Genomic DNA, 25,677 nt, shown 5'->3' on the forward strand with positions numbered 1-25,677 from the left:
TGAGATTTAATAATTTTTTTCTACTATCCCATAAAGTAAAGGTCTTTAATGATAGTAAGTTTTTGCTGAGGAAACAGAGAAATCGCCAAATGTTCCTGCGTGAGGAAAGGGAATCAAGGTTACTGGATATCTGCAATTGCCAGACTTGGGATGGGAAGGTTGTGTTACTTTCAATCATTATAGATGGTTTGATAACTCTATACTAGTGGTCACTCATTTTTAACTATTTGGCTCCCATAAAACATTTTAATTGAAGAATTCCACTGATAAAAATTAGAAATAAATCTTTGTGTGCATACTGTTTTTAATCAAAAAGCTTATTTCTTTTTGTGCTTTTTCTAAATTAGAATGAAAATACATTATTTTCAAGTGGTATCTAAATAGCGAGCTCAACCCCATGAGAAGGAGTACATTTCTGAATATTTTAGTTGTATCTTTTGGGAATTTTTCTGAGGAGCGAACAGAAAAACTCAAGGAAAAATGTGGCAATTTTTTTTTTTCATCTTAACGCAGAGTTAAAATTTTATATTTGTAAAAGGAAGAAGACTACATGATAAAAGTGTTTGGTTATATAAAGTTGCCAAAAATAGAATTTAGCTTGGGGGCTGTGACTTTGATAGCAAAATGACAAAGTCTGGAAAAGAGATATAGTTCACCTCTTGCAGACATAGGGGAATATTACATAACTCAATAAAAATATGTCAGATAACTCCTTGTACCAGTTAGGCCCACTGTGTACTATTTTATGATTTTATGTTAATTATTGCTAATTTAAACAATTAAATATATAAGATCTTAGGGTTAAGCATGAACTCAAAGTGCCAGTGAAACACTAACCAGATGGTACAGGCTCCTGGCTTGGAATTTCTGTGTCAAAAGTGTAACTACAATTCCATGATGGAAAAACTCTATCAGTTAAAGGATCTCAGATGCTTGGATTCCTATAGAGTGGGAAAGGAATAAATTTAAATCTCTAATGTTCCAAATTTCAGAATTAAGACAAATGTTTGGAAACTTCAGGGAAAGAGATTTTATTCATATGGAAGAATTTTGTAATAATGAAAGCTCTCCCATAAGCTTGTGAGATAGCTGCTAAGAAAAAAATAACTGCGTTTGGAAAGAGGACCAAAAGCAAACAAACCACAGAACAGTCCACATTTGCCTATGAAGAAACAAGAAGGGCAAGATAGTGCTTTGATGTGTCTCATTGGTTAAAAAACAAAACAAAAAAACCAAGCTTTGTTGGAGTGCTGATCCTTAGTACCTCAGAATGTGAAACCACTCAGACACAAGATATTTACAAGTAATCAAGTTAAAACAGATCTTTAGCGCTGACCTAATCAATAAGACCAGCGTCTGATAAAGAGTGGAGAAGGCAATGGCACTCCACTCCAGTACTCTTGCCTGGAAAATCCCATGGACAGAGGAGGCTGGTAGGCTGCAGACCATGGGGTCGAGAAGAGTCGGACACGACTGAGCGACTTCACTTTCTCTTTTCACTTTCATGCATTGGAGAAGGAAATGGCAACCCACTCCAGTGTTCTTGCCTGGAGAATCCCAGGGACGGGGTAGCTTGGTGGGCCGCCGTCTCTGGGGTCGCACAGAGTCGGACAAGACTGAAGCGACTTAGCAGCAGCAGCTGATAAAGAGGGGACATTTGGACGTATAGACAGCCATACAGAGAGGGAAGACAATGTAAAGAGACACAGGGAGACCACCTTCTGTAAGACAAGGAATGCTGGAGGCTAGCAGAAGCTAGGAGAAAGGCCTGCAACAGAAAGAACGAACCCTGCTCACATCATGATTTTGGACTTTTAGTCTCTAGAAGTGTGACAGCACATTTTTGTGGCTTAACTTACCGAGTTTGTGGTACCTTATTACAAGAGCCCTAGCAAATGAATACAACAGTGGGGCAAGGAGAACAAAATGATCACAGTGGTGGGAGGTCAGGCATGAACTCTGCCTTATCCTGTATGCTTTATAGAGTTTACCACAGTGTTTAAAAAAGACCAATGAATGGATGAATGTGATAATGAAAGAATGCAAGCAAGCTAAAAAATGAATAAACCTTATTGACAGGGGTTTAAATTATAATTTGGGGGAGAACAGAGGAAATGACAAGATAAAAAGACAGACACAAAGCATGGTACTGAATTAGCAAAAAACAAGCAAACAAACAAACAACAAAATCAGAAAATGTTCCATAAGCCTCAGAAGAGACAAATAGAGAATAACTGCAAAGTGCAAGTTTAGCATTCTAACTGGCCAGGTTACAGGTTCATTAAGGAATCATGATAAAGGCATTAGCCTACTCTGGGCTTTGTTCCTCATCTGTAAGGCATCTGGACTGTCTAATAGCTAAATACTGTTTAACTTGTACTCAGTGGTACAAATATCTATATGAAACCAAGTGGAACTGACACTTTAAGTATAGGCAGTATCAGTACAGATTATCAAAAGGACTTGCTAGGATGGGTCTGCTAAGTCACTTCAGTCGTGTCCGACTCTGTGCGACCCCATAGAAGGCAGCCCAACAAGCTCCACCATCCCTGGGATTCTCCAGGCAAGAACACTGGAGTGGGTTGCCATTGCCTTCTCCAGGATGGGTCTAAACTGTGGAAATGAAAAGGTAACCAGCTAGAGTCTTTTAATGCATGTCTTAACCCACTGCTTCCATGCAATCCTTCCTTTAATACATTTATTCAATAAATATTGAAGGCTTGCTTTGTTTTGGGTGCTGTTCTAGGCTCTTGGATTATAGCAGCTAACAAAACAAAGTTCCTGCTTTTGTAGAGGTTATGTTCTACAGGATAAAGTAGATGATTTGATTAAATATGTACTAACACATTAATACACATGTTTGGAGGGTGCAGGAATTCAAGGTGATAGGTTTATTTAGAGACTGAAGTAAGGAGAGCTTTTCTGTGGAAGTGAAATTTAACCAGAAATCTGTACACAGGAGTGAGTCAGACAACCATCTGGGGAGAGACAGCTCCTAACAGGCTTCCTGGGTGGGGATGAGGCATACCCAAAGACCAGCAAGGTCAGTGGTTGGAGCAGAGTGAGAAAGAGGGGTAAATGTGGAGAGTGACCAATGAGGCTGTGAGACAAGCAGAGACCAGATCACAAGGGTCCTTGCTAAGATATCTCTAATATACCCTGATGAATTTCTGAGAATCTACTTGAGAGTGTGTGACATAATCTGATGTAAACTTTAGAAAATCAGTTTAGAGGTGCAGTTTAGAGAATAGACTGTAAGGAAGGCCGGAGAAGGCAATGGCACCCCACTCCAATACTCTTGCCTGGAAAATCCCATGGACAGAGGAGCCTTGTAGACTGCAGTCCATGGGGTCACAAAGAGTTGGACACAACTGAGCGACCTCACTTTTACTTTTCACTTTCATACATTGGAGAAGGAAATGGCAACCCACTCCAGTGTTCTTGCCTGAAGAAATCCCAGGGACAGGGGAGCCTGGTGGGCTGCCGTGTATGGGGTCGCACAGAGTCGGACACGACTGAAGCGACTTAGCAGCAGTAGCAGTAAGGAAGGCAAGAGTGGAGGAGTCCAGGGCCTAAGGCATAGTGTAAATAAAAAATGATGGTGGGTTGAGTTAGGCTCCCTACAGCCAAGGGAAGTAAAACCAAACCTGAACTCAGCAAATTAGATCCCCTGGCACCTGTCCCTTCCTTATCTTTCATTTACAGTAAATCCTTTTCTCCTTCTCTTTGTTTTCTGTCTGTTCATCAGTCTGAACCCTTGTATATCTGTTTCCTCTAGAATGACTTCCATTTTGTTCTTCATGGTCCAACAGAGATCCCACCTTCCTGTTTGAGAACTTCCTTCCTTGAAACATTTCCTGGTACTTCCAGGCAGAGAACTGACTACAGAATGTTTTGCCATATAAAACTGATCTTTCATGCTGAATTATATGTGTTACTATGTTGTCTCAATGTTGATTGGATGGTATAATTTTTTTTTTCAATTTTATTGGTTTGAGAAAATTAACAATATGGAAATTACTGAGCTAAACAAACTTGCATCACCATGAATATCACTTAGATTATTCTTTTCAGTCCAACTAATATTTAGTAATTTATGTTTGTAATTGAGAGACTGGTTTTAGTTTAAAATGAACACAAGGAATGTCTAGAAATTTTCCAAGAAATAAATTATAAAATTCCCGTCTTAAATCAGAGTATCTAAAGTGCTAAGAACACTGCCTGTATATAAAATGGTCTACCTTACGCATGCAATAAAACAGTATTTTTGAGTTGGTATACAATTATTCCATATTGAAGCCTGCACTGAGTGTGACCACTTAGAAAAAGGAACTACTGGGTTGTGTTCCAAAGCTCAAAACACTTAGGATTTTTTAGGCTCAGAGTATTATTTGGTAATGCTATCCAACTTCTTCTAGGATTGGATAGTTAAAAAATATCACCATTACAATCAATAATACAATACATACAACCCATTGTATCTTTCATTTCATACTTTTAAAACCCAAGAGAATACTGTGAGGAAAAATATGGACACCTTGAATATCTTCTATACCTGTGTTCATTTGAATTAAGAGTATAGGGTGAAATGTTAAATTAATGGTCAATACACTGTGTGGAGAAGGCTGTTCTTTCTGTGACAGAAGTCTTGAGTATAACTTTAAAATACTGCTAAAAAATGTATTGTCAAAGATTTCTAGATTACTCTTTAGGTGAATTCATAGGTCACTGCTGTAAAAGTAAATACCTATACATTACAACTAAGTTAAAAATATTTCTCTCAATATATTTAATTCTAGAAACAAAGCCATACACAGAAACTGAATGAAATCTCAATGTAGAAGTGGTTCCCTGACTTACAAGTTATGATAAGTAAATTAAAAAAAAAATTATGACCTCTATCCCCCCCTTGAAGATAGTTTATACACTCTTTTTGAGAAAGTACATAATAACAAAATGCCCCTACGAAACTGGAACACTTAGATAAGAATTTTAATTTATTAGTATAACTATTAATATGCCTATATACCTAAAAATTGGCTTACAGTTACATATAATGGTACATTTTTCAGCCCACAGCCAGTGTTGAACACATTTGGGTCAGTTGCAATAGAGTAATTTCTCAGAAAAACCTATTTAAAAGCGTCAGGGTTTTAAGATCTAGAGTTTAGAAAGCAGTGTAATTAGGGGAACTTTTAATATAAACATAAATCTTGTTTTCAATAGAACTATTACTTTATTAATAACCTTCTAATGATATATATTAGGTTTTCTTGAAGTAGATAACCTGCTTTTTACCTGATTATTAACATTCCTTATTCCCAGTTATAGAGATCTTCACAAATATGTCCAACATTCCTATATATGTTCCTTTCACTTTGAAGCATATTTTAAATACACTCAAATTATTAAACTTAAATAATTAACAATTAAACCTATTTGAAGAAACATAAAAATTAATTTTTCTTCTGTAAGCACTAAGATTAAGGCTTACCTGACATTAGATTCAGAAAATTGCCAGAAACAAAATAAGCATGGATGAACTATGAAGATTAAATTACACTTTATGCCCTGCTGCTGCTGCTGCTGCAGCTGCTAAGTCACTTCAGTCGTGTCCGACTCTGTGTGACCCCATAGACGGCAGCCCACCAGGCTCCCCTGTCCCTGCGATTCTCCAGGCAAGAACACTGGAGTGGGTACTTTATGCCCTAGTAATGCTTTATTTTGAGCAGCAAAGATTAACATTCTGGCAGAAGGAATAATAGATTGATTAAATGATCTTCAAGGATCCTCCCACTAAGAATTCCAGCATCCATGGGTTTAAATTTTTGGTCATCCTTTGCCTTATCTATTTATTCAATACTTATTCTATCATATATGAATATTAGTTATATTTACTGAAATCAGCCTACAATTGACACTTGGGAGATTTCAAGATTAGAACAAAATGTTCAATCTCATTTATCACAAAATACTACACACTTTTCTCCTTTTGTCTTTTTTTTTCTTTGTATTTCTACATGGATGTATACTTTTCTGCTTACCACTCCCCCCACTAAATTTTCTAATGAAATAGTTCTCCTCATTGAAATTTAGAATTAGGCACCAGGAGTGTCATGGCCTCCTAAAGTCTGTAAACACACAGTTAACATCAACTCAGCCATTGTCTTCTAACTGAAAAGAAGCACTCTTACCGTGTAGCCCTCGGTATACTGAAAAGGAGCCCTGGAACTTTCGTCTGCTGTTGGACTCAGAGGCTTGGGGTCAGACATGGAGCGCTGCATCATCTTGGCTGTCTTAGGACTTGCTGGGGGAACTTTAGCCATATCTGGATGCAGTACTTTTTGTGGACTTATATCATCAGGGAGGGGTTTCTCATAAGGTACAAAGGCTGATTCTAAGGCTTTGCCTGGTGAAAGTGGTGAGATGGGAGAATAAAGGACTTTTGGAGATTTGGGTGGGGAAGGAGCCAGCTGTAGTGTGGAATCTGCCCGGAGGTGAGATGAATAACCAATTTCTAAAGGTGTTGGGCGTTTCTTGTCTTTGGGTGGAGAGGTGGCACTCAGATATTGAGGACTTTGTGTGTCTGAATCTGCTTCTGTTTGACATCCTAAACTGCCCCCTTTGTAAGTCTTTTCAGGTGCTGAAATGTGTTTAATTATTTCTACCTTGGCATCCACGCGTGCCCGTATCGAAGGTGTTCTTATGGTTCCAACTGGTTCAGTCTGCACAGATATCTCTGCTACTGTTTGAACGGCTATGCTGGAGACTTTGGAAGGGGGTTTGGCCTTGTCCGCCTCTGCAGGGCTGTCACCATATTTCCCTGCTCGAGCTTTCCTCCTAGATCTAGTAGGCATGTCCCATTCATCCTGATCTTCGTCATCCGTTTGGACACTTGTATCAACACTCTTTTTAGTTCTCCTTCTCCTACTCACATAACTCCGATCTGCTGAATCTTCATCATCAGTCTGTACTCCACTGTCCACTATCTTTTTAAAGCAGCGGGGGTCATCTGCCAGATTTTCCCCCATCTCGTCGTACTGGCCACGGACTTTAGCTCCAGAACTTCTCTTCTTGGGTTGTTTCTCCTCTTTGACAATTACATCTGTCAGAGGTATTTCTGAAACAGTACTCAGGATGCCAGGTGGGGCAATGTACTGAGTCACCCCATCAGACTGAACTGTGTACCATCCCTGGCTCTGTGGTATTTCAATTGCCACCACAGCTGAGGCTGTGGTGGTTGCATCTTCAGTTGCCCAGAACTGACCACCTTCTGGGGCAACATACTGACCTTCCAGGATGGCCTGGTCTGCAGTGGTCTGTGGAGAGGCAGTTCCGGAAGGGTCATAGTTATACTGGTAGACCTGGCGAATCTTCTGCTCCTCCAGCTGCTGGTGAAGCTGTTGCTGCAGCTGTTGGATCTGTTCCAGCTGCAACTGTTGCTGCGCTAACGTCTCCTGCCTCATCATGAACTGGGCTTGCCGCTCCTCTTCTTGCTGATAGAGGAGGTGTTGCTTCATTGACTGCAGCTCCTCCAGCTTCTTTTGAACCATGATCTTTTCCTGTTCTCGGAACCTTTGAATCTCCTGCCGTTCCCACTCCAACTCCTCAGCAAAACGCTGTTGCTTGATCTTTTCCAGTTCCAAGAGCTCACGCTCCAAGTCTAGCTGTTGTTGTTGCTTATCTTCCTCGGGGATGATTAAAAGTGCACTTTCCTCTCCCACCACTTCAGAAAATACTTCAGACGCTGTGGTCAGGGTGGGAACTGAGTCTATTGTCTCAGCTGTGAGAGTCTCCATAGTGATAGTCTGCAAACTGGCACTGATATCAATACCAGTGACTTCAATGTCTGTTTCAGATGCACCAGTTGTTAGGAAATAGGATCTAGGCATGGGCTGGCTTTGGTGCAGGGCGGACAAGGAAGTCACGGCGTCATTTGTGTGCACACCAGACAAATCCCTCATGGTGGTGCTGAAAATGGAGCCAGGCTGTGTGGTGATAGCAAACGTGGAAGGAATTGGAGTTGCTACTGAAGAATAGACAACCCCATTAGACGACCTCAAAACACTCCCCACACCATACTGGGGTCCTGGAGGTGGAGTCATTCTTGCTGTGGAATACTGCGGGGTACTAATCCCAACTCCTGAAATGACTTGTCGAGTTTCTGGATATGGACCTGTAGTCTTGCTTGAATAATCCATTACCTCACCTGAAATACAGGGGAGAGTTATAGTCCAGTTCCTAGAATGAATGATGTTTTTGGGGTTGGAAAGCCCTCTCAGTCTTGAAGAACATAATGAACAGGACTGCATGCAAATCCACAGGTTATTAACCTACTCAGGTGGAGAATAAAAGCAATGTTGAACATGCAGGCACATGCAGGCGACTTTGGGTGGAACAAATTTAAAAAAAAAAGTGGAGAAACAAAAATGCATATGTACTCCAAAATATATTGCCAAAACATCCAAAGAAAGATAAAAAATAACAAAATTGGAAATAAGACCACATTGTCATCCTGAAATGAGATGAGGAACACCATGATATTTCAAAGAAAGGTCTGTTGCTACATCATACTGACCTGTAGTAATTCTCCCTGAAGTAAGATCTACTGCTGCATCAGTTCCTCCAGAATAATCAAAAGCATTCTTACTTTTATAGAAAAAATGTCCAGCTTCTGCTAAATTAGTGTCAGACATGGAAGGTTTCATTCCCCCAATCCCTCTATAACCATATGGCCCTGATCGATCATATTGATAGTGATCATCCCTATAACCAAAACGATCTTCAGGAAGAGTGGTTGCAGGCTGCTGTGCTGTGCAGCTTCTTCCAAAGGGTAACTTATAAACCACATCACAGCACACGGCTCTTCTTCCTGCAGTCAGATCAACAGGTTTTTCATCATCTTCTATTATTTTAGTCACTACATTTGAAGAAGCTTCATCCATTGTTACAACTGTTCTATGAGTTTTGGAGGTACTGAGATCCACTACTTCCCCATCAGTGATGCTCTGGGATGTGGAGCTATCAGTCCATCCATTTGTGACACCAACAGGAGGTGTGGTAACAGGTTTCGTAGGAGCTGATGTCACTGGGTGTGCAGAAGTACTTAAAGATAAGTTTATTGGCGCTTCCTCCCTAATTGTAGGAAAGGTCTGGCCACTTGGAACTCTGTATAGTGGCTCCACATGCTTTGATGTAGTAAGCTGGAGTGGTGCTGCTGTTGCAAGTTCTAGACCCACTAGGCTTTCTGTGCCTGTGGTGTAACTTGCAGTAGCTGTGCATGTGACAACAGTCACTGTCTCGGTGACCAGGGATATAGGAGTCACTCCTGATGAAGTTGCGCTGAGATTTATAATTGAGGGTTGGACAGCACTAATTTGTCTCCCATACATTTCACTTGTTGTGGTCTGCCTCTTCACATCCACTGCAGAGGCAGAAAGATCCATACATTTTTCAGTCGCTTTAACATCTACTTTGGGTACTGTACGCAGATCAATGGCATCACCAACAAGTTGCAACTGGACATCTTCTTTATGCTGCTGCTTCTCTAAATGGAGGTGATCTAGAGCAAGAGGTTCTGAAGGAAAGGATATAGAGACACTGCTGAGACCAACGCTAGGGACTGTACTTCTTGCTGTTGGAACCTCAGCCTTGGAAACTTCAGTTGGGTGAAACTGTGTAACTGAAGCTGAAGTTGCTTGAAATGAAGACAGTGTTGTGACTGGGATAGCAGCAAATGTCTCCAAAGCTCTGGAGATGTATAGGCTCTGTTGTGAAGAAGTTGATATTTCCGCAGCTGTCATAGGAGGAACTACAGAAAATACTGGTTCAATGGAAATCAGATCTTTGGGGGGTGATCCCAACGGCCAACTGGTAATAGCTTGACTAGGTGAAGAATCTGTTGGAGTGCCAGGTTCAGATGGCAATGTGATAACCACATAAGTTTCCATAAGAGACTTGGAAAATCTTGGCGAGGACTTGTTAGAGTGAGGGGAAAGTGGAGAGGTAGGGGAAGGCAACTTATAGTCTGCTGATGTCACTAAATTTAATGTCATACTTGTAGTTAAAGGTAGACCTGTTGGTTTGGGGTATGTATCTGTTAGTTTTGGGGTAGTGACTGGAGGTTGAGGAACTGTTGGTTTAGGAGCAAGTGGAGGTTTGCTTGGTTCAGGTCTATGTGTAAATACAAGTCCAGATGGAATTAAAGATGGCTTAGGAGGAACAGGAGGAGGTGCAGTGGTATACACTTTTGTCATAGGTAACCCATCACTTCTGGGAGCAGACGTGGTCTCCACTGTAGTAACAGAATCTACTAGAGATGTAGCTGCTGTAGTTGCAGTCACTGGAGCTGTAACCGCTAACTTTTTTCTAGGATGAATAGTTGGTTTAGGTGAGGTTGGTGGAGGAAGCGGTGGGGGAGGAGGAGGAGGGGGAGGGGGAGGAGGTGGAGGAGGGGGAGGAGGAGGTGGAGGGGGTTGGGCTGATATGTCCAAAGAAGAACTTCGAAGGAATGGACGAGTTTTAGTTGGAAGAGAGAAAATGGGAGGAGTGCCAGATGGTAGCTGAGATGCAGGTTTTGCTTGACCCAAAACCTCTTCAGGTAAAAAGCATGTCGTTGAAACCTGCTCCTTCATTGGAAGAGTTTTTACAGAAGAAGGTGTCTGATCAAACACAGTGTCAGGTAAGCTAATTTCTGTCAGTTCAGCCTCAGACTCCTTCCTACTATCTCTATAAGCTTCCAAAACTTCCAGAATAAGTCCATCCCCTGTTTCCTTTCTGGCCTTCTTCGCTGCATCTTTTTCAGATATAGATAAGTCAGTAGAAACAGTGTCAGCAATTAGCCCCCCCAGTTTAGTTCCTACAGATTCTATGAGAGAAGGTTCTATATCAGATAAGGAAATCACAATGTGATCTTTACTAGTTCTACCATCCTGTATGGTTGTCTGATCTAAAGGTATATTTATGTCTTCTGGATAGTCTATAATACTGCCTGGGAAATATGTTGATGAAGAAATTTCCTCAGCATCTTCAAATTTAGCTACAATGTCCACTGGCTCAGTATAAACTGTGGTCATGCTATCCAGGGTAGTAATGGGTGAGGAGCTATCTGTGGTACAAACTGAAGAAACAGATGATGTGAGGGAGGGTGTGTCAGAGGGTGGCACTGATGTAGCACTTTCTGAAGGTTCAGAATAGGTCAAAATCAGTGATTCATGAGCAATTATCTCTTGAATTTCTCTTGTATAATCAGTCACATATTCATCCTCAATTTCTTCTGCTGAAAAATGTTGGGTTATTTTAACATCTGGGATGGAGAGTGTTGTGCTGCTGGTTGAATCTGTAAGAGATGCTCCCGAGAGAACACTTGATGTCAAAGATGCATCAGGTACCCTATCAAAGTCCACAGTGGACTCTGTCATATCGTCTCTGATGAGGGGCTGGGTTGGACTAGATCCAGGTGTTAACTGCATCTGTTGTCTTTTCATGAGTTCTTCATAGGCAGCATCAGCATCTAATAATTTTTTTTCTTCACTGGTAGAAGTTACCATACTACCCAGATCGACAATCTCATGACTTTCTGGGATGATAAAAGAACTTGAAACGATGTCTTCTTGAGGCAAAACAGCATGTAAATTTTCTAACTCATAAAACTCTTTCTGGAGGGCTGTGATTTTCTGCATGGGATCTTCATAAATCTGTTCTGGAAGTCTCATGTTTTGCTCTCTCTCTCTCTGCTGCAAAAATCCATTTTCTTCTTCTTGCCCTGTGAGCAGACTGCTGTCAACTGAACCATTGTATGTGTCTTCGACTAAAGACTCATAAATATAATCTTCTATTAGCATCCCACCATACAAGGGCTCTTTTTCAAACATTTCGTCTCGTTCATTTGCAGCTGGAAAAGCTTTATATTTCTGGCTTTTATGCATCATTTCTTCATACATCTCCTCAGCACTTTTTAATGCCTTTTGGCCACCTTCTTTCTGCATAATAGATTGCTCATCTGTTGGTGAGTATAAAGACACAGCTGTGGGCAATTTATAAACTTTTTGTACTTCGATTATTTTTTCTGGGCTTATTTCAAAGCCTTCTGGGTCTGACTCTATGCTAGGTGAATATTCAGAACACGAAGATCGATGGAGCTCCTCCATTTCTGCAGCCTGACGTAATTCTTCTGTTGGAGATGCGTCTTCGATGGGAGAGAGATTACTGGGTGGTGTCTTTGGTCTTTCCCTCCTTCTCTGAGCTCGAAGTTCATCTTTGTCTTTCTTTGATTTCTTACTAGAACTCTTTCTTTGTTGCTGTTCTAATTCCCGTTGCTTTTCTTGCTCCTTCAGTAATTCTTCTTCTTCTCTCAATTCTTCTTCCTCTGAAGAATCTTCAATGGTAGGTAAAAGAGGGCCATGTGATCTATGTCGAGCTTTGCGTTGTTGTTTGCTCTCTCCTTTTTTGTGACTTGGACTACTATCACTGTCTTCATCAAGAGAAGAAACGGATGTAGGGGATGTGCCAGGAGTGAAGCTGGAAGCATGAAGACTAGAAGATCCTTCCCCCCTTGATCTATCTTCTGGAGAGTCTGTCAGGCTTTCCATTTCTAATTCTGGCTCATCATCAAAATACAAAGCTGTTTTTTTCTGTGATGACTCTGCAGAGTATTTATCGGCTATCGTGCTGTTGAGTTCAATTGTTTTAAATCGACGGAGTCCTCCTCCTCCGGCAACTACAAGTTCTTCACTTTCCTGACTTTTAGTTTCTCTGTATTTAAGCTCAGGACTTTCATCAAAGGTCTCATCATCTTCATCATGCCAGGAATGGCGTCTTCCTGCATCGTCATCAAAGCTTGCACTACTTTTTCGTGTCAGTCGCCTGTGTTTCCCTCCTGTTCCTTTCCCCTTCCCTCTGGTTTCTTCCTTCTTCTGGCTTTCTATACTACTGCTAATCTCTTTGAGCTGGTTCCTAATGAACTCATCGTCTTCAGAATCGGAAACATCTTCATCAGCACTCATTTCTATGATTTGCTTTCGAATGAAGTCCTCCTCTTCCCCTGATCCTTGGCTGTCTTCCTGTTTATACTCATCACTGCTTGATGAACCAACACTGGTCCTCCCTTTTCTTTGCGGAACAGGTGAGTTTTCGCTTTCACTGCTGTCTTCAATTGAATCATAAGGCTGTCTCCTCGTAGCCAACTCGTCAACAAATTCAGGCTTTTCTTGGTCCTTTCTGGAAGGAATGTCTTGTTGGCTCTCTTTTTTAAAAGTGTCTCCTTCTTCTTGACTCTCTTTGAGCTCCTCCTCTGAAACTGTAGATTCCAGTTTTTCCACTAAACTCTGAGTTTTCTGCTGGTCCTTAGGCTGCTCAGGAGAAACCTCATGGGGCTGTGTTTTCTTTTCTGACTTTTCTTCAACAAGTGTACTTGCCTGAGCTTCTAAAATAGATAGGACTGTACTTTCTAACTTAGCCAAATCTGAGGGGCTGGAAGGGCTGCTTTCTTGTGAAAAGGAGTCCTTTTTGAGTCCCTTGAGCAAATCCTTTTCATCACTGGGAATAAGACTTGGAATTTCACCAAGTGAACTTGATATTCCATCAGAAGAATATCCTGTGTCACTAAGACCTTGTGGGCTTTTCGGCTGCTGAGAACTTGAAGTGTCTGATTTGTCATCTTCCTTTTCCTAGCAGGGAGGAAAAGATACAGGAAAACTTAACATGGGTAAACTAATAACACAGCCTCCCCATTACTCTCAAATAAGTATTACTGAGGAGAAATTATAGGACTTTTTCAACTATATAACAGAATTTTAAAAAATCTATGAGCACAAAAAATAAAAAGTTGATACATATTAAGGTTAGTTTTCATTTAACTAAAGTTTAATCAAATGTCAGTTCTCAAGCACAACTGATTTTATTTCATTGATATATCATTGTATATCTCAAAACCATTTTCCTTCAAAAACATGATTATCTTTCTCAGTACATTTACTTTGGGTAAGAAGTCAAATGGCCAAAGGAAATCTTTAGTAAGTTTCTCTTAACATAATTAATACTTTTGGATTATTAGGATAGGCAAACAAAGAATCAGAGAATGGGCTTTGTACTTGGCTATAAATTGTATGGGATATATTTACTTAACAGAAATAAGCAGGTAACATGACCATAATAATATTCATCTCACCTACTGCAAAGGATTCTTTTTATTTATTTATTTATTTTTGAGATAGAGAGGTCAAAAAAGGCATTGCCTTTTAAAGACACTCTGAAAGATGTAAAATGCTGTATTTCACTTGGTATGATTGTTAATCTCTATATCAATATTGCTAATCTCTATATCACAATTGTTAAGCTCTGTATCACTTGAAATGAATGTTTAGAAATTGTAAAATTCAAAAAAGCTATGTGATCATTGGTCTGACTGAAAGCTTTAGCTAAAGAGAAATACCTGTTATTTTTCTACAGTTATTATATCATATCTTCAGCATCCCATCTCAAAGAAATTTAATAAATATTATTTATAAATGTCTACAGACTTGAATATACTTGAAATTTTACCTTCACCTTACCCTAGTCATTTTACATTCATTTCCATTTCAATATCTGTCTTTATGGATAAAGATGTATCTTGAGCATATTATAGGGTAAAATGCTTTTGCAGAATTTAAAACATGACAATTAAAAAAGATAGTCTGATACATTCTTCACAACTTTTAAGCAAAAAAAAAATGCCTGCCCTTTGGATTACTACAAATTAACTTCTCTGGACCATTTTTGATGTCTTTCTAGAAAAGGAATACTTATCTGCCATTGTGAGATCATAGTAGTTGGGCTGACAAGCACCCAACTAACTAGTTCATTTCTCTTAAGAGCTACAAATTGAACAGGTAATCACAGGTGAAGCAGTGTTCTCATAAATTTTCTAGATGGTTTTTCAATGGATCTCCACTGTGACTGCTCACATCTCACACAATACCAGAGCACAACATTTTGTGTCCAGTATGCTTTCTACGTCTTTCTTTCCTATATGTCCACCTTTCACTAACTAACATAACCACAGGGGTGGGGACCTAAGCTCCTTGTGAAAAAAAAGTCAAGAAAATGATCCTTCATAATAAAATTTTGATGGTGTAATTTGTGTTCTTTATTGTGAGTCTGCACATATTATAATACATAACAATGTAATAAAAGTATACATATAAGGAGGAAATGCAACTATGATTATATATAACAACTTATTGAGTATAATAAAGAATGATTTTAATTTTATACAATGAATTCTGAAGGCTTTATTGGCATTTTACAAAAAAAAGATTTGGATCAGACATACACAACATAACAAAGGAAATTGAGATACACTAGACAGAAGACTCAAATGCATAAACATCAAAATCCCTACCCTACAATCCCCCTTATATGCCCTTCTGGATGTGTTCATGCTTTCCTTCTTTTCTCAGTGTTATGTTCTACCAACTTCTCCCTCCTGGTTTCTTTCCTCTATATTCCTCATGAAATTCAATCATCATTTACCTATGATGATGCTATGATGATTTTTCACCTAAATGACTTCCTCTCCATATTATAAGGTGGAATTGGTCTGCAAAGATGCTGTTCTACAGGTCTGTGGGTCTAAGATAAAGTGTCTGGAGTGTTTAATAAGGAAATCAAGTTAGGTGATCAAAGAGCATTTGGCTGAATTGTTTAGAAAGAACAATTGGTCATGTCTTTATACCACGATCACTGAAAAAACTCACAGTGTCAATTTCTGTCATACTGACTAGCATAAATGTAAACTTCCTGGCAGAGGTGAGTGACCTTCTGCTCCATTACTAATAGTGTACTATCAGATCACACACCAACTAACCCCTTTGCCTCTTTAAGAAACCTGTACATTCCTCTTTTCATCTGCTGCTACTAAAACAATAAAACAGTTGTTCTTCACATATAGAGATCAGCATGCTATGCTATGCTATGCTAAGTCACTTCAGTCGTGTCCGACTCTGTGCGACCCCATAGACGGCAGCCCACCAGGCTCCCCCGTCCCTGGGACTCTCCAGGCAAGAACACTGGAGTGGGTTGCCATTTCCTTCTCCAATGCATGAAAGTGAAAAGTGAAAGGGAAGTCGCTCAGTCGTGTCGGACTCTTCGTGATTCCATGATTGCAGCCCACCAAGCTCCTCCGTCCATGGGACTTTCCAGGCAAGAGATCAGCATAATGAGGTGCTTATCTCTCCATCCGCTTATCCTTTCTGTGGCTATTCACTCTTGTTTGTGAGATATCTGGACTAAATTTACAGTGGAATTTGTATCCATGTAGGTTAACTGGTCAATTATAGATTTAACACCACAAACTCTTGCTTTATGAGTACACTTCTTAAGGAGGGAATAATTTGATCAAAAAAGAAAGAGTATCCAGTACTAAGAGAAGAATATACAGCATAGTGTGTAAGTTTGGTCTGATTTTCTCTAATTATTCAAACTTCAAATTAATATTTGAAGTACTCTAACTCCAGAAGACTGTGATGAAAGGAGTCATGTGAGGGAGGCTTATTTTCTTTCAAATTTCTAATTCCCTAGGACTAAAAACAGGAGTTTTCCTTTAGTTGCTTCAAAAATGTGTGGCTGTATGCTTTTTACTGAGAAGAACATTAAGCAATTTAGTAACATTAAGATTTAATAAAATGAATAGATTCAAATGATTCTAAAGTATATGCATAGATTATATATGTAACACATATATACATATGTGGTTAAATATCACTGAGTTTTCATATTTACTCATTATTTTTCTCATTTGAATTGATAGGAGTTGGAATTATGCATTTAATTTATTACATGCAACACAAATATATCCAGAATAATCTCTAAAATTATTACATAAGAATAAAATTCCAGGTATAGTCCCTTTATAGTCCTCAATCTTAGATTGAGAAGTCAGCGGGAAGTTAAGTGTTCATAATTTAAGCACACTTTTTAAAAGAAAATTGCAATGTTATTTTTCAGTTCCCTGAGGAACACATTTTCACTGTATTTTTCTAAGTACATTTAACATTAGACTCTATTTCACTGACTTTTATTTTTCGTATATGTTGCACTTTTTCTCCATGTATAAAATTCTGTAATTAAGTCTTTGTAGTCTTTGTATATGAAACAACTATTTAAAATTTTAAGAAATGAAGATTCATATTTTCTTACTAACCCAAAGCAGAAAGTGCAGATTACTTTTCCTTTCAATATTCCACTGCCCTTTATTGACTTGAAGACTGGTCAGAGAGAGGCAGTGAAGAATTAAGAATCACTTGAAACCTTCCCATGGCATCGTATCTTGAGGCCTTCTCTAGTATCAAGACATTTTTGTACCGCCAAACTTAGTTCTGCCCTTTTCAGAGATGTTAAACTCTTAGGCTTCCATGTCGAAGGCAAATGGAAGGTTTTTTTTTTAAACTTTTATTGGAGTTATGAACTGAATTCTTGGTTAAATATAAGACTGTACAAAGAAAGGAAGCAATATTAAGTTTTTGCTTAATGTCCTCCAAGTTATTTAAGTTTAACAGGCCAAAGGAAAACAGCAGATGAATAATCTTTAATCAGTTATATAATGTTTTGTCAAAATGGATCGCTAGTCTGAATATTCTGAACAGTGTAAACAAAATTAAATCCACAAATTTACTGGACTTGGGGAGAAAATTGGATAGTCCCACATATATGGGAATCCTTTTCACTGCAGAAAACCTCATTATTTTCCATCCTATACAATTATGCTGTCTTTATATACTGGCTATATATAACTTAAATACTAACTCCTGGGTCATTTTAACTAGAAATAAAAGTTTATGCTAAAGGATGTTTGAATTTTGTCTTTTTTTAAATCAAGAGAGCTGTAACTTTTCAATGTAATACATCAAATGCAGACAAGCAGTATTCTGTTTCAGTGTAACATATAATTTTTAAATATTAAACTAAAAAAACAAAGAAGAATATACCTTTCAAAGTATTTATTATATTTCAGGATACATTTTAATTCCATTTGACTAACACATTTTGAAAGACAGGAATGAGTGGAGCGACAAAATGATGTGGCAATAAAGAAATGCAAACAACATACTGTAACAATATGAATGACGCACGTGACAAATGAATAAATAAAATAATGTCAACATATAGACAAAGTAAAAAAATATATACAAAGTGTCTGGGATTACAGTGGGAATTGCTAAAGGAGTTGAATAATTATAATAATGAAAAGGCAGTGTGCTACAAGTGTCATGGGGAGGCAGAATTATGTATAGTATTTAGGAGCCTAGCCTTTATAAGCAGAACTGGACTATAATCTTATCTTTGCTGCTTCTCAGCCTTGTGATCTAGAGCATAACAAATTTAGTTTCCTCCTCTTTAAAACAGATAAAATATTTAACTCATCAATAGTTATGTGGACTAAGTGATAAGGCACCTAAGACAGTGCTCAGAACATAGTGAGAGATAAATTGACTATTATTATGATTTAAAATAAAAAGCAATTTAAAAGTAATCATTATAGAGTGTTTGAACAGTAGGAGAAGTGACTGCCACAAGGGAGAGGTCCGGGTGGGATTTTTCCGATAGGAAAACAGCACCAGTGCACAGAGAAGAACTGAATTCAGGTTCAGAAGGAAGATGCACAAGCCACCTTTGGGATTCACACAAAGGCATTCTTGGCTGTTTTTCAACCTCTCATTGATGGGAGAATACTAGGTTGCTGGCGAGTTAGAGTGGAGCCATAGTCCAAAGGGCTGGGAAAGCCAACTTAAGTATTTAGGCAGAAGTTCTCTGTCAAGGCCAGGTATGCAAAATGTAAATACTTTTAGGAAGTAAATACGTAGGATTTTTAGTGTCTTTTTAAACCCCAAATAGAAATCATATTTTACAAATGTTTAATAAATAGATTGACACCAGCATTCTTTGATTTCTTATGTCAGTTGGTCATACGTTCTCTGCAGAATCCTGGGAGAAAACTGGGAGTTAAACTGTAAAAATTCATAGCAAGGCAGTTACTTTATTTGCTCACCTTTAAATTGAAGCTTATTGTTCAGTTGTAGTTTTTATTACCTAATTTCAAGCAAACCAATGTTCCTGTAATAGGTAAGTGGTAGACAAGATACTCTCACAAAAAATCATGTGTTAAAGATAATGTTAATAACATTGAAAACACACAAGCATATTTATAAAGAAGCTGACACCCTTCATATTGTTATCAGTTTTTCATCAGCAACATGTTAAGGTGAAAGCTGTGATGATCAAGTTAAATCAGATCTGACACAGTTAGTAATAAATGTTCCATAACTAGGAAAACTATTTGATATCTATATTGCATATGCTATTGCTATTAACAAACCTTGCTTCAACACATCACGTGCTGGCTAATTTCAGCAAGTGATCCTATAACACTATCACAGACTTCTAATATTTTTGGCAAATAATCATTCCAGTACTTAACAAATATTCAACAAGTTGAAATAAACACTTAAAATCTTCTTTTGAGCTGCTGTCTTATCGAATAGGAAAAGACAAAAAAATCATGCAACACTTGGGGAAACTTGATTTTCCTGCCATGGAAATATGGCTGAAGTAACACATAGAAAATAATATGGTGACAAATCAAACTGCATTTCTTTGTTAGCCAGTGTCACTGCAAAGAAGAAAGAAATAACTGTGGAAGGTTTGGGGAAAATTATAGGACAAAGTAAATAGCAAAAGGTTTGGCAATAAAATCAAAGTGCAGATGTTTCTAACATGCTCAGTTTATAATATTCATGATTTCCGTTTCAATAGTAATTACTACTGTGAGCTACTAAGTGGTTCAATACTGAGTGATTTGTTTTAAAAGGTGTATCTATATTAATGAAAAAAACTGTATGTTAAATTCTGAGGAGTGGTTCTTTTGATTGGAATTATTATTTTTAATTTCTTTATTTTAATTGGAGGATAATTACTTTACAACGTTTTGTTGGTTTCTGCCATACATCAGCATGAGTCAGCCATAGCTAAACATATGTCCTCTCCATCCTGAACTCCCCTCTCAGCTTCCACTCCATCCCAGCCCTCTCGGTTGTCACAGAGAACTAGGTTGAGCTCCTTGTGTCACACAGCAAATTTCCACTGGTTATCTATTTTACATATAGTAATGTATATGTTTCAGAGCTATTCTTGAATTATTTTTTAAGTTCAGGATAGGGGACACATGTACACCCATGGCTGATTCATGTGAATGTATGGCAAAAACCACTACAACACTGTAAAGTAATTAGCCTCCAATTAAAATAAATAAATTTACAAAAAAAAAAAAGGATAAGGTTACAGAGATAGCAGTGCATGCAAAATTCATTTACTGCATCTTTTACAAGTAAGCCAGTATTGCAGAGTACTTCATGATTTTACAGATGTGGTACGTATTTTAACGAGACCTTTATATTTTGAATAATATCTTTAATATTTTGTACTGAGATAAAGAATAACTAAGAATTTATTTTATCCATAGACGTTTGCTGATTATCTCATAAGAAATTAATTTAAAAAGTTGTAGATTTTGAAGATTTTTTTTTTTTTGACAAAAGTAGAAGAACCCCAAAGTGGCTGAACATTTTGGTGACAACAAATGGTGATTAGTAATATGCTACATGTTATATATTTAGGAAGAAAGTAAACTCTGATTATCAGTATGATAACTAGAAAGTATATGTGGAAAAAAATAAACACAAGCTGTCTCTTCAAGAGAATCATGATGTGTACACAGTCCTTTGAAGATAGATAACTGGAAAGCATCACATGATTATGCTAGATAAAATGACATATCATTTGAAAAAGTTGTCATGTTTGTCTTTTCAAACAAACTTTAGACAGAATATTTTAATCTGTTTATAAACTTTGTAGATAAAGAACTCCAGTGGGTTTTCAACCCATTTGCTAAAAAAAACATTTTAGAACACCACATTTTGTGATAACAGGAATAAATGACTGGTATCAAGTTAGAATAACACTTATTTATGGAAATTCCACAACTTAAAAAAAATATTTTTCAATTCCAAACCTAGAAAACAGGTAGCAAGATTTGGAAAGTACTGTCTTTAATACATTTCTTTCATTTCTGATATATTCTGTGGACTATCTTTTTTATTTTAGAGAGTCATCAACACTAAATTGTCAAAATATCAAAATAAATAACTTAGAAGCTGGATTTCAAAGAGCTCTTATTAAAATATTTTACAAGATTTTCAAACATCAAAGCACAGTCAACACTCTCTAAAATATTATTATTAATTATACTTCACTGTAATCAAGTGTATCTATATTTAATAAACATAATAAAAATGGTGATTTAGCTTATTTCACTGATTTTTTATATTTTTGTAAAAATCTATATTGAAAATATAGTGCACAGGTTTAATTTATAAATAAGTATATACATACTGAGGTTGTTAAAGAAAAGTAGAGATGATTAAAAGTGATGAATTTGTAAAATAAAAAGTAGCATCAACAAAATATTTGGATACTTCTTATTTAAATTAAAACCAAATAGAGAATCAGTAGAAATATCCGAGTGACAGAGTTATACTGTCTGAACTCTGGAAAATAATAATTTGATAATTATATCCTAGAGAAAGGAAATACAGAAGGCCTATTGACTAGTAATTACATTCCTCAAGTCATTGATATAAGATTATGAAGGCCATAAATAGGATATTGTCCTTAGGAATAGGAGCAGAGAGACAGAAGCATGATGTGGAGAGCCCAGTGTGTAAGAAGAAACCTCAGACTACCCTAAAGATTAGCGACTGGGAGACTAAAGACCTGATGAAGGATGAAGCCATTATCAGAAACAGAAACTGCTTCTACAGAGAGCTGGATATGATATGAACACACTGAGTTCCACTTTACCATGAGTTTCTGAAGTGAAATGATCTACTCAGTACTTGAAAATGCAGGTCCAACACTCAAGAGAGACAGATGGTACACAACAAGATTTAGGAAATAGGAAATATATGTTCATGTGGCTCCCCTGAGAGGAAAGAAGACAGAATTCAAAGAAAAACCTCATCATATAGAGATGGGAAAAGAGAAAGTCACAGAGATAGTCAAAGTAGAACTCATAAAGCACGATCAGAAAGACAGCCAAGGACAGCTTCACAAAAAAAGAAATAGTAAAAAGAATCTATTTCTGCAAAGTAGTTAGCTAGGAGAAGCAGTGGGTGAGGGTGGGGGGAGTTAGATCTAGCCATTAGAATGAGAATACACAGGCATCTGTTTTCTCTAGCTCTGATAAACTTATGAATTAATAACAAAGGAAGACCAGGATTTATTTTATGAGTGATGTACCATATACCAGAGATGAATTAGTAACCGTGTGTTAAAACTATAAACAAAACAACTAAACTGGGTTAGGATGGACTATTAACCCTTAAAAGTTTCCATTAAAGAAAACGAAAAAGAAGAATAATATGTAAAGAATAATATGTATTCCAGATTATGCTTGGATTATAAATAAACCTTCAATATTAAACAAACTGAATAAAACTCTGAACTAAATACATTATATTGCATACACCCAATACTAAAGTAACTTCGAAAAAATGTTTCTTCTGAATTTTGGCTGTACTTTTTAAAAAATCACAATTATTTAATCATTTTATCATTGAAAACATCTTAAAAGATTTTCAAGTGAGAAGTTGAGTCTTGCTTAACCAAGTGGCTAAGTAAATAAAAATTTCAAGACAAACATTATTTCACATGAAAGGGGGATACTGATTTCATGTTAGTATTTTTTTCTGAATGCTACTGACTCTTTTTGAAAATGCACCTAGTTGAAAGCTTTTACTTACAAAATCACCATTAAGCATTTGGTGTACATTTAGGTAGACGTTAGTAAATTACAGGTGTAAAACTGCAAAATGAGGTAAGAAACATAACTTACTGTTTTTTCCTTTCCAGATTCCGTCTGATCAGGCTTCGCCATGCCTGATGCCTGTGGCTGTACTTTTATTTTTTGAGTCATCCCATCATCTTCTTTAGGCAAACGCCGAGGTGCGCTGGCTGGTAAATCTTCCACCTCCATCACTGGCCGTTTCTTTCCTTCCACTGCTTCTGGAGGCACTCCGCCTTCAGGTTTAACTTCAGCAATTTGTACTTGAGTTTTAAGTAAGTCACGTTTCTGTTCTTCCTCTAGAATCGATGCTTTCGTTCCTGGGGCTAACTTTTTGTCTTCAAGAGCCGGCTTTTTGTCTTTAAGGGTTGGTTTTTTTTCTTCAAGAGGTGGCTTTTTTTCTTCAGGGAGTGGCTTTTTGTCTTCAGAAGGTGGCTTTTTGTCTTCAGAAGGTGGTTTTTTGTCTTCAGGGGGTGACTTTTTTTCTTGAGGGGCTGAAGTTTTGTCTTTCTCTCCTTTACTCTCCTCTCGGATTTGATCTATGGTTTCCTTAGGGGGAATTTTTTCACCTGAAGGTGTTTCTTTTACCTTTTCTGAAATGGTTTTTTCAGCTTCAGGTTTTTCTTCTTGTTCCTTCTTTTTCACTTTTACTGGGGCAGGCGTTGCTGTTTCCTGAAATGGTTGTTCTGCAGGGACAGGCAGAGGCAAGGCTTTTGGTCCTGCCTGTGTAGGAGGCATTTTGCCCATGTCTCCCAGCTGTCCTGATATCGCTCTCTGGGTTTGGCAATTTAAACAAAGCCATTCTTGAATCTGTAAATAAAGTAAAAATAAAAGATTAACTATAATACATCTGTTTTGGTACATTTACCAAGATGAGCACTTGACAATTTCTGGCTGCTTTTTTATATATGGAGAAGGTAGGTCATTGTTTTCTGAATCAATAGAACTGACTTTTAAAAGAACATTGCAAAAAGACTGCCTGAAATCTAAAGAATAGGAAGAATCCTTAGGGATTAGCATCTAATTGGCCTCATAATAAAAAGAAAATAAAAAAATGTATCAAAGATGTTTAGTTGCTAAGTCCTAGCTGACTCTTTTGCAAGCCCATGGAGTGTAGCCTTCTAGGCTCCATGGGATTTCCCAGGCAAAAATACTGGAGTGGAGTGCCATTTCCTTCTCCAGGGGATCTTCCCGACCCAGGGATCAAATACCCCAGGGATCGAACCCAAGTCTCTTGCCTTGCAGGTGGATTCTTTACCACTAAGCCACTAGGGAAGCCCGCATCAAAGACAGACTAGGGAAATATCATTTTTTTGGTTAAAAAAAAATCTGCATTTGTTCTAAATACAAATATTTTTAAGCCTCATACCTTCAAAATTAGTGTTCCTATCATAAATTTTTTCAAAAACTATTAAATTACAGTAGTCTTCTTTTCAGAGCCAATTAATAGTAAGTTTTAAACGACTTAGCCTATAATCTCCTATCTTTTGTTTTGGATCAAATGTAATTCTATCTACCCGGGCAGAAGATAACAAGGCACATGTAGAAGTTTCAAAAATCACATGTATATAACTCTATCTGACTTAAGATTAAAAAATGTTATTTTTAATAATAATTACATTTTTTATGCAATTGTGTCAAGAAGCATTCACAAATTAAAACTGTTTAATATCTTTTCCCCCAGTTTTCTCAATTGCTGACTAACATAGTTCTTTATACTACTTCTGTTCCTAAGTGGAATCCATGGGCCACCTGAGTCAAATCTCCTGAAGTAGTCCTTACTCATATAAATTTTAGTAACTATACCAATATAATTTTAGCAGAAATCTGGGATAGGAGAAGGAGAATCCGCCTTTTAAATAACCTGTTGGTGAATTCTTTTGCAAACTAAAGACTGAGAACCATCCTCTCATAACACACATAAATGATCACATGGGAGAGAGATTGCTAGACCGATAATGTTGCAGAATTTCCTTCTTATTGATGTATGGTGTGCTTTTTCTTACATTATACCTATTAAAATGTAAGAAATTAAGGTTATACATGTAGCTTCTAACTGTTACCATTTAATGAATGCCTATCCTTTAAAGTACACAGGTGGAGAGTCACATAAACAATATTGTGATTGTATGTTGTACTGTTTTCTGAGAGGTAATTTCAAATTGCTCTTCATATTGGATCATTCTTTCCAGTAGCATAACTTCAATTATTTAGAGACAAAAATCACTATTGTCCTAGAATATTATTAGACAACTAAGATTCATTTCTTCAGTTTTCAATTTCTTTAAAGAAACAAAAATGTTGCTTAATAATAATGACTATTTTGCAACTTGTAAGCTGTTATAATTCTTCCTTGATTATCTAAAACAGTAAGACCTGAGTCAGTTATTTAATTTCAGATAAAATGCTGTCTATAAAACATTAGTATGCATTATGGGTCACTTTACTTTGTGTGTTATGATCATCCAGTACCAATTTCTTTCTTAATTTCAACTCTAAGCAGCAATAAAGTGAGTTGTGGCTTCTCTATACAGTAACTTTATACAAAGTCTTATGAAAGAATCTGATTTGATCCTTATGTCCAATTCTAAAAGTTCCAGTTGTTGTGTTGAAGAATCCCTAGAGGAGGTACTTCCATAATGTCAACAGAAAATCAATCTTAATCAGTGTTGAGGTTTTAAAAACCACTCCTTGGTGGGGTCATATCTTAACAATATTTTCATTCAGAAACGGACATTTTAAAAAACAAAAATAGACACAAATAGCTGTACCATTTTGCTGTTTTGTCATATGGATTCTAA

The 25,677-nt window shown here is 37.3% G+C and overlaps 1 protein-coding gene across 7 annotated transcripts in view; it reads right to left on the minus strand.

Moving 5' to 3' along the window:
* Window positions 1-25,677, minus strand: part of PCLO (piccolo presynaptic cytomatrix protein) — a 384,975-nt gene that overhangs the window by 173,164 nt on the left and 186,134 nt on the right. For 6 of the 7 annotated variants that reach the window (XR_015163255.1, XM_086398563.1, XM_086398561.1 and 3 more), the window contains exons 4-6: window positions 22,928-23,686; window positions 8,579-13,667; window positions 6,195-8,209 (exon numbers count right to left, since the gene is read on the minus strand). Coding sequence is in view for 6 of the 7 variants with exons in the window: in XM_086398563.1 (XP_086254689.1) it covers window positions 6,195-8,209; window positions 8,579-13,667; window positions 22,928-23,686 (7,863 nt within the window). In the remaining variant the exon portion in view is untranslated. The remainder of the gene's footprint in view (window positions 1-6,194; window positions 8,210-8,578; window positions 13,668-22,927; window positions 23,687-25,677) is intronic. The other variant, XM_086398565.1, reaches the window with a different exon arrangement.

Source organism: Bos grunniens, chromosome 4, assembly GCF_055505025.1.
Source record: "Bos grunniens cultivar Pamir isolate PY7600 chromosome 4, Bosgru_T2T1.0, whole genome shotgun sequence".
NCBI classification, from domain to species: domain Eukaryota; kingdom Metazoa; phylum Chordata; class Mammalia; order Artiodactyla; family Bovidae; genus Bos; species Bos grunniens.